We start from the raw sequence: 13,214 nt of genomic DNA, 5'->3' as shown, positions 1-13,214 counted from the left end.
ATAATAATGATGGTCAGCTACGTTTATAGCGGTGGAAAGACCGCCAGCTGACGTTCTCTTTCGTTATTCATGAAAGCTAAATCACAAGTATAGTCAAGAATTTAACGGTATAAAAACGCAGTCCAAAATCGACCCCTGGCTCCCAGACTATTTGTGTTGGATCCTTTGATTACAACTTGTTGAAGTCGTCAAGGCAACGATTTGATTATTTTATAATAAAGGGTGTTTTTTTTAGAGGTTAGGTTTTCAAGATGAAATAAAACGTATATAATTTAATGTTATGGCCAAGAATTTAGCTTTATTATAAAGATAAGGGTTTGCCATTATGTTTTAAAAATGATTTCGGGCAAGTGGCCGCCGCGGCTGGCTCGAATAAATTCCAGCCGAGAGGCCCAATTTTCGACCACTTTTTGCAGCAATTGGGGCCGTATGTCAGCAATAACGTGCCGAATATTCTCTTCCAAGACGTCAATCGTCTCGGGCTTATCTGCGTAGACAAGCGACTTCACATAGCCCCACAAGAAATAGTCCAGCGGTTTTATATCGCACGATCTTGGAGGCCACGCCATAGGTCCACGGCGCGAGATAAGGCGCTCACCAAAAGTTTCCTTCAATAAATCGATTCTTGCGTTGGCTGTATGGCATGTAGCGTCGTCTTGTTGGAACCAAAGGTCGTCCACATCAACATCGTCCAATTCAGGCACGAAAAAGTCATTAATCATGGCTCTATAGCGCTCTCCATTGACTGTAACATTATGGCCGGCTTCATTTTTAAAGAAATATGGACAAATGATTCCCTCTGCCCATAGAGCACACCAAACAGTGACTTTTTGAGGATGTAACGGCGTTTCAGCAATGGCTTGTGAATTATGTTCACTCCAAATGCGAGAATTTTGCTTATTGACATACCCATTCAACCAAAAGTGAGCTTCATCGCTGAACAAAATTTTCTTCGATGCGTCGCGCGAACCGAACCATTATTTTCGTAATAAATTTGCACGATTTGCAAACGTTGTTCAGGTGTAAGTCTATTCATTATGAAATGGCAAACCGAACTGAGCATAAATCAAGTGACAGCTGTCAAAAAGACCATCTACGAAAAAAGTAGTGCCAACTTGAAAACCTAACCTCTAAAAAAAACACCCTATATTTTGAACAATTTTTGACCATCTAACAATAATCGCACTTCTGAGAGTTTCAACGCTATTAAACCGTCTTCCATTTTGGAAAACCGATTGATTAAGTATTGCCCAAACATTTTCGATTGGGTTTAAGGTCAAGGCTGCAGTTGAGCCATTCCAAAAATGTATTTTTTTTTACTGCCAAAAACTCTTTTGTGGCTTAGGAAGTATGAACGACTGCTAGAAAATGCACTCCTCATCGAAATCATAATCAAAAAACGTAATAAGTTCTTCGCCTAGAAGTTCTATATATTTGACACTATTCACTTTTGTGGATTTAAAACATATTTGCTTTTGACACTAATGGCTGGCCAAACCATGACAGAATCCTCTCCGATATTACGAGCCATTATCTTCTCCTTTTGCTTCCGTTTATCATGCCAATTCATTTGGCAATCATCTGATCCGTCCAGATGGATTTTTTTTTTTTTCATCGGGAAAAATTACTTCGTCTTCCCCAAATATGTACTTTTCTGCAAATACCAATCTAGTTTTAGGTTTAGGTACATGACTTTCTTGTAATGAGATAATAGGCGCCTTCGATTCGCCACTTCTCTGCTCGCAGTTTTTTTGCTTGACGAAAAATTTGCATGTTAAAACAACAACAAAGAAATTATATAGGTCAGAGACAAGCGAAACAATTCCTAATGCCGGGCAGAGGAGATTATGATAGAGTAGACTTAAGACCTTTAACTGCTTACTTTTTACTTTTTACAAGCCACTGTAGCCGAAGATATCACTTAAACCAAATTGGTCTCTCTAAGACCATCATCTATTGATTTTGTGAAATGGATACTGAAATTTCGGAGCAAATTCTTTGTGAATGTTCTGCACTAGGCAGAAAAACGCTAAACCACCTTGGTAGTAAAAATTATGGAAGGGGGTTTATTGTTGAATATGCCTTAAAATATAGAATACCTCAAGAAGGCTTTGCGCAATACATATGTAGATCTCTTTTGATCGCAGTGCGCAGTAGCCTAATAACAACAATAGATATTATAATAACAGCAAAGTTATGGAGCAAGATTCGCCGCTAGCGAGTGTGTTATTTTTATTGTATTTTTTATTTTTTATTTCAAGAATTTAATTAAAATCAAAATTACAAACTTACCTCTAACTAACTAAAAGACAGAGTTAAATAGTACAGAAAATTCTTTCCTTGAAACTAAGATATCTATAAAATTAGAATTCGAGATCTCTTAAAAAATCACGAAAAGCACGTTCAATAGTAACTTTACGAGCATAATTTGTATTGAACTTAGATTTAAGAAGAGTATTAATAAGAATTCTGGGAAGTACAAAAAATTTTGCTTTGTATGAACGCGATCTTACTAATATTCATCAAGTGCTTCCAAACAAATGTAATTTTTAGCAGCTCCCTTTCAGTGCTGCCAACATTTTTTAATTTGTGTCAGTTGCTTCATCTATTCACCACCCACTAACGCTAGGCGAATGGAAGGCGCCTAATGTTTATAATAGATTCCACAGGCTCCACAGTTGAAAGCAGAGCTGACAGTAATTTCTTTATATACATATACATGTATATCTGAAAAAAAATTTCTTATGAGTAAAAAAAAATTATGACACCTTTCCAGCAAACGTACGATATGATTTACACGCTATTTAGTATTTACTTGCCTACATAAATTAATCGAAAAGCTGCTCAAAATATTTTGTATTTCAATATTTCTTCCATAGCGTGCGTGCGCTGTCTGTATTGCCGACCATTCGCTTTTGTTTATGTCATTCCACTTCCGATAGCGCGTTATCAGTAGATACCTGTTCGTGCAGTGTGGGCTCGTAACCGTTTTTCGTTTAATTTTAATTAAAGTTTTTGTAGTCTGCCTACATAAATTGAAATTCCGTTGCATAGTTAGCAATTAATTTAATTGACATTTTTATTTTTAATAAGCAACTTTAGTCGTAGGCATTGGATTTTAATAATTTTACTGGTTTCCAAAGTGGTATATTATACTTAACCCTTCCAACAACAATTCTGAAAATAATATTTGTGGAAAAATTGTGTATTATATTCCTTCAAGGTTTATTAGCTTTGAAACTACAGCGGGGCTGTTATGCGCTTGTCCCATTTATTTAAAAATCAGTTCTAAATGTTTCCTTATAAAAGCTATTTAATATAGTATCTACTAGACTGAAGTACCTTTACTTTGAACCAAAATTTTCAAATTTACAATAACAAAGCCCCCACTCCTTTTTATACGTCCTTGTAATTATTTACACTGGAGTTCAACCCGGCACTTCCAATAAAATCGAAATGGTATTCGTAACTTTGTACTTTTGGGCGTTACAAGCATAAAGGGCATAGAGCCTCCAATGCAGCCAACCTATTATACATCCCTAACCCTGCTCTGTAAATATATTATAATTTCTATAAATTTCTCCACTCAAGCGAGATCTAATGGGCCCAAAAAAACTCGCATAAATTCTTTTCAGACGCATTTCTATTTAGCTAATTTCTAGGGACTCGTATATATTTCTAATATGACTCAATTCGCCAATTACCCTATTTCCTCGGCGCATTCGTAAAAAACTTCAGGCCGCTTAATTCTCGTTCTTGTTCTTTACTTATTGGTATTATTATTTGCTGTGGGAGTTAAAATCCCTTTTTTTTACTTTATTCTATAGCGAATATTGTACAATATTAATTTATTCTTTCCAATTTCTAGTAATAAGAATGAGTTGAGGTAAAACAAATCCTACAAATAGTTATATACCATTAGAAATGATGCAGAAGATGCCTCAGAAGGCAATTTGCTGTTGTTGTTGTATCAGCAAAAACAGTCCCCATTTATGTACGAGGAGTGCTGCTGGAGTGACAGTCCTTGGCCGAATATATAGTAAATCCGGGTCTGTCCGAAAACGTAGAACGGACAATTCCGTCTTCTCAATGGTGTTCAGCAACTTCATCGACATAATAATTTTTTAAATTATTTATTTTTTTGCTTTCATTATTGAAATTAAATTTTTTTTTGATATTATTCAATGTTTTTTTTTTCTTTGTTTTGGTTTACTATATCGTTTGGATTTGGCCAATTTGTATGTCGAATTGCGTATTTCAAAGTAAAGGCTTTTCCAATAAGAGGTGTAATTACCATAAAAAATCAATGCTTTCGTTGCTTGTGTGGCACGTAGCGCCGTCTTGTTGAAAATAAACGTTGTCCAAAACAATACCATCCGATTCCGGCCATAAAAAATTGTTAATCATCTCTCGATAGCGCAATCCATTTACCGTAACTGTTGCTCCAGCTTCATTTTCAAGAAAGTAAGGTCCAATGACTCCGCCGGATCATAAACCGCACCAAACAGTCACACGTTGAGGATAGAGAAGCTTTTCAACAATAACTCTTGGATTTTCTGAGCCCCAGATCCGACAATTTTGCTTGTTGACGAAGGCCACCGAGGTGGAAATGGGCTTCACTCAAGGTGATTTTTCGATGGAATTCCGGATCATTTTTGTGCATTTCAACGACCCAACCAGCAAAGACACGACGTTGTTGATGATCGGCCAGCTTGAGTTCTTATGTTAACTGGACTTTATAAACCTTAGGTCCCAAATCTTTATGCAAACTACGGTGTAATGACGTTTGTGGAATGCCTAATTCGGGAGAACGACGAGCAATGGACAAACCTGGGTTTACTTCAATACTTTCGGCTACAAAAGCAATATTTTCGGCTGTTCTTGAGCGACTTGCACGGGTTTTATTCTTCATATCACTAACTTGTCCCAACAGCTTGAATTTTTTCACCAATTTCTGTATTGCGGTCCGACAAGGTGCTTCACGATGACCCAAAAATGTACGAGTTTTACGAACCGTTCGCCAAAGCTTCACCATTCTTATAGTGAATTTTACGTTGTTAAGCGTGAATTATTAATGGCGTAGCTTCTTACTTGTCAAATATCAAAAAATAACAGCTTCAAAAGTGACATCTACCGAAATAGCGGACTATTCAAAATAACACCTGTTATTGGAAAACTCTTTATAATTGGAAAGTGAATTACGAATAAGAGAGCAAATTTCATTAGGGTACATTGGGTACAGAAATATTTCTTTTTAAGTAGTTGGTTAAGATCCGAGGGATGAACCAAGTCAAGTCAATCATTAATAAGCTGTTTCCTGATATCTCTACCATAAAGCCATTCTATATTGTGCAAAATTTTTGTAGTACCAAATAAGACCCTAAACATGAATTTTCGACATATACAACTCCAACGCCGCTGTAGCCGAATGGGTTGGTGCGTGACTACCAACAAACTCATAAGCCCTCCCAGTCATGCCCACAAAAACTTGCCAAAATTGATTTGCGATCAATGAATGCTGTAAAAGCCTATACGCTACAAATACATAAACAAATCACATTTTTATATAGGATAAGATAACAAATTAAAAAAATAAACACCTGAAATATTTGCCTTCAAAATAGAAATTTTAGTCTACGCCATAGCTTCTGTGCTTTTGTCAGACAGACAATAGGTCGCAAGATGCTACTGCTACTTAAATAATGCAAAATAACTAAATATCATTTGCTCATTAGCAGGTAATGATTGCCCTCCAAGTATGCGCTACGTTACTACGCTAAACACTTCTCAGAGAGATGATCTGCCATCCAAAATTATCTTTATTGTGGCATATTTTTAGAATGAATGAATGTTAATTTTTCCATTAAAATCCATATGAAAAAGCCATTCGCTCAGTTTTTGAATGATGATTCAGTAGTGGGATCAATAATTACAGGGAACCCAGTTGCTAAGGCAAATCGAGTTTATGAGCTGAGTGTATTAATTTTAGGATACGCCTATTTGATTGTATCTTTAGAAGTTTAAAGACACAAATTTATTGAAATCGGTTTGTGCATGATATTTTCGATAAATGAAATGCATTTTCAACCTGAATGCTAAAATTAAAAAACAAAAATCCGTGAAAACAAACCGACCCGTCTAAACTAGTACTGACTTCGGCAAATTACTTCAGGAAACGTGCTTTTTCGACGGTTTGGATGCAAAGGAACCCAAGAGCTGTTAGCTTTCGTAGTCTAAAGTATCGATGTTTATGACTTTCGACAGCCGAAATAGCGTCGCTTGGACATAATTATGAAATATTAAAAACAAAATTTAAATCGTTTTTGTTTTTTATAAAAGTTGTATTTTTTCGAAATTTCCATTGTATTTTTGTGCGCTGAACATGTTTCAATGGGGCCAATAGTGTCTATTACGTCAGGGTTTTAAAAAAACCGGGAGTAACATTTTTAACCCTACTTTTCTCAAAAAACTGATGCACTGGAGACTTGAACCTGTAATGACTTGAACCTGTAATGACTTGAACCAAAAAAAAAAAAAATAATAATAATTTTGAGTAAATGGCACTACTGGCGCGTATCGAGGTTATTTTTTATTAGTAGCATCTCTTGGAAGAACACACACCAAGTTTCAGCCAGATCGGCATATTTCTTTGTGTTTGGCATTCGTTTGAATCGAGGAAGTCGAATGATTTTCTTTTTCAATCACGACAACGCACCAGCTTACGCCACAGCATTTGGTTACAAAATTAATAGAAATAGGATCAACTTGTCTAGTCATTTCCCCCCATTCTCCAGATTTTGCCGGAAAAAGATTTTATGATGGAGATGATTCCAAAAACGAATGACTATTTTTCAGACTTGGACAATCCTATTATTCAGAATCGATCAACAAACAAGAACAACGTTGGACGAAGTGTATAAGCCTAAAAGGAGACTATGGCGAAAAATAACAAAGGTTTGCCCCAAACAATTAAGTAGGTTTTATTTTTTGTACCGACTTTTCAAACGACCCTCGTACATCGGAATCCAATCTCATATAAACAAAAAACCTGTGTAATCAAACGAAACGTTGATATCGATTGGCCGCCGTTAGAGACAAATTTTACATGAAATCAATGCTTCCAATTCGGCACGGAACTCATTTGAATGAAATAGTATTTCTTGCTGAATGGCAAGTTTCACGCTTTCCAGTAATAAAAAATCATTGAAAAGTATTAATCCGCCTTTTATTTACAGCTGAAATGAATTAAATTCTCAACGATAGTTTTGGAATTCGTTATATTTATTTATTACGTCATATTTGAAATACTCACTTGTTTATTAAATTGCTAGCTTAATCAAGCGAACTTACCTAGACGCCTTTCAAATTCGCCTACTTTAAAAGCATCATTTGGCGGACTTAGAATTGATGATGAAAACAGCTTAGAAGACATTTTTAAAAAAGGAAGCCACTGTAAAAATATTCACGCGTTGGCGAACATCACTACGTATTAACGGTTATGTGTCGATTTAGCAACCGATAGCATAATAAACAGAAACTACGAGTATGTGCATACATACATACGAATGTAAATGAAAATTATGCGAATTTAAAGGCAAGCAATGTTGGTCAGAATATGTCTCGACGCGAACCAAATAAGGTCTCAATGTTTTTGACTTGAAACAATTTCCTCAAATGGCCAGCAACGAAAAATTCTGGATTAAAAAAAAAAACTTAAAATCAACAAATTACGCAGAACAAATATCGTAAAATCAACCAAATTAAGCGATTATTACCATCAGCACAAAAGGAAACTAAAGCGAAATACATACATATTCTGCGTTTGATTTCAGCAAATCTAGTTTGTGCTCGTACCCTGCATATTACAACTCCCACATAAACAGGTGCATGGAGAGTCAGAATGCCAAAGTGGAGTGGAGTATGACGGGCGAATATAATTTTAGTATTGCTGTTTAACTACTTTTACCACATAAAAAAACTGCCAAAGGAAAAATGTCTAAAAACATTTATATTATATATTTAAAAAAATGTAAATATTTAAGTTTGAACATAACCGAAACGTAGTTTATAGGTTATTTGAATACTGCCAGTTCTTTCCAGCCTAATATTTTAACTTTTCTGAAAGTAAACAAGTGGTGAAAATCGTAGTAATTTGGTATTTACTGAGCACTTTTGGACTTCAGAAACTATGCTAAGAAACAATACCGCAAGAGGAAGGAAGCCAATGTATGCACAAGGCGTTCAATCGTTTAGTAAGATTTTTAAGGCATCTTTTTAAATGCTGATTTTCACTCCAGCAAGTGTGCGGAGCCATGGTCACCGTTGTTATTGTAAAAGTTCACAAAGCCCTGTCAAGCGCAGTGAAGTCATCGGTCGTCGTCGTCTATCTCATTTAACGGTAGGCCCAGGAAACACTGTGTTTCCACAAGGTGGGTTCCCTCAATTGAGGCCGCCGCTATTAGAATACCTCATAAGGGTCTTCAATCAGTCCTTGGCCGCTCTTATAATTCCTGACAAGTGGAAAAGAGAGAGAGTGGTCCCTCTATCGAAACCTGGGAAACTCACCTTTCCCTAATAGTGAAGACACTTGAGGTCATTCTACTACCACTCTTCAGAAAGCATGTGACCCCATCCACACATTAGCATGGCTCCCGCAGAGTGCACAATACTACCACAGCACTCACCGCCATAAACACACAAGGTAATCGTGGGATTAACTAAAACCGCCTCAGAGAGAAAAAGGACTGCCCTAGTAGTGCTGGACATACCCAATGCTTTGGATACAGACAGCCATAACACACCACTAGATGCTATTCCATTCCCATAGGAGCCAGTTCTACGTTACCGGAATGACTCCGGTTTTCCCCGACCAAGAGTTGCCGCCCCAGTAAACTAGCCTATTCTCCAGGACAAAACTGACAGAAATCTACTGGACCAGACAGTATTTAGACAGTCAATAAACGACATTCACCGGGAGACCGTCACCACCTTCTTAAGCTCCCGCCCTACGAATTCCGTAACCGGAGGCCAACCACCACCTATTGCAGATGAAGAGCTCCAGCTTCCCCGTGAGACACGCGTAACACTGGCACAACTACATTCTGGATATTGTAGCAGGTTAAACTCCTACTTATCCAGAATCGACCCCGACATACTAAACATATGTCCGGCATGTGAAGGCACCCCGCACGACACTAACCACCTTTTCACGTGCCCTTTAAAACATACTCATCTAACACGTTGTTTCCTGAGCCTACCTTTAGATAAGCCTGACGAAGACGGCCGGTGATAAACCCTACACTGACGGGGCTTCTATTACTGTTAAAACAACAACAACTAGATGTTATTCAACAATCGCCTCTCATTTTTTAAGACCAATGCTCAAAACAGAGAAGGATAAATGATGAAGTGCCACAGAGTGGTGTCCTTTCACCATTGCTTTTCAACTTCTATATTTCGAAGCTTCCCCAAAGACGAGAGGGAGTTTCATTTGTCTCCTTTGCTGCCGATTGCTCGATAATGGGATCCGGGCAGTGACATACATTTATGTCTTTGTTTTCTAAAGTGAGCGAATATCTGGCCAGGTTAAGGGGCAACGTAAAATGCTCAGCAAACAGTTCCAGCTGGATTGCTACCGCAGGAATCACCTCTGCAGACATTTGCTGGAGGCTGATCCACCACGCTGGTGAGTAAGGAAACATCTCCCCGACTATACCGACGAGACCAAGGATCGAACACAACAACAGCTACTGCATCAGACAGTTTACAGATAGGTATTAAACGATATTCATCGGGAGTCTCTTAAAAAAAATAATAATAATTGGCGCGTACACTTCTGTTAGGTGTTTGGCCGAGCTCCTCCGCCTATTTGTGGTGTGCGTCTTGATGTTGTTCCACAAATGGAGGGATCTACAGTTTCAAGCCGACTCCGAACGGCAGATATTTTTATGAGGAGCTTTTTCATGGCAGAAATACACTCGGAGGTTTGCCATTGCCTGCCGAGGGGCGACCGCTATTAGAAAAATGTTTTTATTAATTTTGCTTTCACCGAGATTCGAACCAACGACCTCTCAGTGAATTCCGAATGGTAATCACGCACCAACCCATTCAGCTACGGCGGCCGCCTCTCTGGCTGGGAGTCTCTTACCAACTTATTAAACTCCCCACCCCCGAATGCCGTCATAGGAGTCCAATCACAACCCATCGCAGACGAAGAGCTTCACTCACCTAGCACTCCTCTCTTTTTGAGCCCAACCCTTACTGACAGGGTTGTTACAACAACAACAACAAAGGGTGGGAGATATCTGTTAAAGATGCATGTGAATAAGAGGTTAGTTCCATACGGGGATCTTCACATGTCAGACATATGTTGAGCATGTCTGAGTCGATTCTGGATTAAAAGAATTCATTAAGGTGACAAGGGACTTCTGATGAAGGTCGTTAATTGCCTGTCAGTAAGACGTCCAGTCCCTGTCATGTCTATTCTATTCCCAAACATGTATAGGGATTTTTTAAGCTATTACAACAACAATATCTATCATTTTGTATGCCTTAGCGATAATAATTGACCGCATTGGTGCTATGATTTGTGTGCGTTTGACTTTCTTCGTGGATGACCTGAAAAAATTGAACGTTAAGCGGACAACCGAATAACAATTCATTTCTTTAAGGTGAAACTCTCGAAAAGATTTTCGAAACTAGGATTCCCAAGATGCGCTACTGAGAAGCCGAGATAGTTGTGTTGTTTCTCACAATAATAGGAATATTTTCTCTTTCTAATAAAGTCACAATACACAGAAAAATGTTTTCCTACTCAAGCCGATAGATAGAAGTGTTGCCATTGATTCACGCTGTAGTTTAATAATTTTGCGAAATCTGACATAAATTTCAAATATAAACACCTTACGTCATAACCTAAGACTGCAACGTCCTTACCTATTTTCAATTTAATGCCGCTCTAGTGAGGACCTATTCAATTAAGCTAAAAGGTTTCAAATATTGACGATCAATTATCACGCAATCACAACAAAAAATAGAAACATTAATCTGTAACCACACCAATCACAACAATTAGAATAACATAAACAATAGATGGAAGATTAGCCGCAACCACAACAACACACTAAGCAAATATCATAAAAATAATAACAAAACTATGATGGTATTTTCAGGTAGTGGGTGCCACATACATACACGCATACATACGGGCATACGCTGCACTATTCGCCTATTCGCAAACCTAAATAAAAACATTTCTATGTATATGAAATATAGAAACATAGCAAAAACAAAACAAAATTCGAAACACCTGTCTAGGCATGAGTGGCAGTTCGAAAAAAAATCAAATGGCCTAGAATATAGAGGCCGTCTAACCGGCTGATTTACAATCGAAGTATACGCATTGGCGTTCAGTTATCGGAATACATTGGGCGGCCACATGGCGTTGGCGAAAAACGTTAGAGACAGAGTTCTAATGCTGTAATACGAAAAATGAAAAAAGTTGGGAGAATTGGGAAATATAGACGGAAGCGAGAATATGTATGGCAGCACACCCACCTAATAAAAGTAGAAAATGTTAATGTTTCTTGCTTTTTTCCATGAAGAAAATTCACATAGAAATAACTGACACATTCATGAATGTACATATGTACTACATACTCACATACATACATAAATAGCAAGTATGCTTATGAGACTATTTTTGGATAGCGATTTCAAAATCGATTGAGAATTTTTAAAAGTAATGCGCCAATTGGAAAATAAAAACGAACATGGCGAAAAAAAAAAACACTGAAGTGTCAAAGAGATTTTCAGACTTGTCGATATTTCGAAGTTATACGAGGAATCAGTGAATTTAAAAATAATAAAATAAAATAAATAAAACAAAAAGTGTAGCAACACTAATCTGAAAACGTCTACGAGTGATGCCAATATAACACTCTGCCTAAAATGTGAATAAATTAAATTTTCCGTATATGAAACCGAGTTATGCCAGCTTGAATTCAATTCATGCCATATATACAGGGTGGGCCAAATAAGACCTACTAATGTTAAGCACAAATAACTTTTTTATTTTTTGACATATTTATTTTTCTCTTTTTGGAAGTTATAATTGAATTGTTGGAAATTTATTATGGAACCCTACATTACAACACAACGCGTTAAAATTATCGAGTTTTCTATAGCCACACAAATTGACTTTTTAAATAATGTTTTGATGTCGGATGAAGCGCATTTCCATTTAAATGATTATGTCAACAAACAAAACTGTAGATTGTGGGGCTCTGAAAATCCAAGGGCAACACACCAACATCAGTTGCACCCATCTAAATGTACTCTTTGGTGCGGTGTTATGGCCACTAGAGTTATCGTTCCATATTTCTTCGAAAATGAGGATGAAACGCCTGAATCGCTTTCAGGAGCTTCTTACAGAACATTGATTGAAAACTTTTTGCTGCCAATGGTGGAGCAGTATCCTAATTTGTGGTTTCAACAAGATGGAGCAACTGCGCCTACTGCTAGTCATTAGTAGGTCTTATTTGGCCCACCCTGTACAAGGAACTATATGTACATGCTAGTTAATTTCTATTTATGCAGGTATGTAACACCTGTTGAACTCTCGAACAATAAAATTGCTTTCGAAGTAGCCTTAAAAAAATAGCCGGAGCATAGAAAATATTTCCTGGTAAGAACTAAACGTTATTATTTAAAATATTCCGATTTCATAATATTTTTAAAAACGTCTTTATTTTTTAATTCAAATCAAACTGATTAAAGAAATTGGTAATCAGTCAGTTTACAGCCTACGCATGGTTGTAAGTCATGTGATCGCTCCTGCGACCAATCCCAGGACACTGCAACACACCTTCACCTTGAATGCAGTGCTATAGCGCGAAGAAGGTTGAGACATCTTGGTCAATTGCAGAAAGAAGAAAAGCACACACGCTCAGTCCAACCCAGCTCTATCTTAAGTTTACCAAGGGAACTGGGTCTGGAGGGCACAAAATACCATGAGGTCGAAGTGCAAATAAGTGAAATAACTCTAAATCTAAGTCACGTGGATTACCAGGCAGAACTGAGCGATGGGTCAATCTTGCAAGCACAGACCAAGTCCAATATTCGTTTCATGAGCCGGATGAAAATTGTACACCAAAGAGTTTTGTTGTTGTTTTTTGGCAACATAAACATTCCCCGTACATAAACGGAGAATGATG

At 37.4% G+C, this 13,214-nt stretch overlaps 1 protein-coding gene across 5 annotated transcripts in view; it reads right to left on the bottom strand.

Moving 5' to 3' along the window:
* LOC129246876 (leupaxin) overlaps positions 1-13,214 on the bottom strand; it is a 114,651-nt gene that overhangs the window by 51,958 nt on the left and 49,479 nt on the right. The window contains exon 2 of one of the 5 annotated variants that reach the window (XM_054885582.1): positions 7,351-7,450. The exons of the other annotated variants lie outside the window; for them this stretch is intronic. Within the exon in view, the coding sequence (XP_054741557.1) occupies positions 7,351-7,432 (82 nt within the window). The 5' untranslated portion in view covers positions 7,433-7,450. The remainder of the gene's footprint in view (positions 1-7,350; positions 7,451-13,214) is intronic. 5 annotated transcript variants of the gene reach the window in all.

The sequence above is a fragment of the Anastrepha obliqua genome, chromosome 5 (assembly GCF_027943255.1).
Source record: "Anastrepha obliqua isolate idAnaObli1 chromosome 5, idAnaObli1_1.0, whole genome shotgun sequence".
NCBI classification, from domain to species: domain Eukaryota; kingdom Metazoa; phylum Arthropoda; class Insecta; order Diptera; family Tephritidae; genus Anastrepha; species Anastrepha obliqua.
The sequence above is the reverse complement of the archived record's forward strand: the minus strand, read 5'-3'. Positions and strand labels throughout refer to the sequence as shown.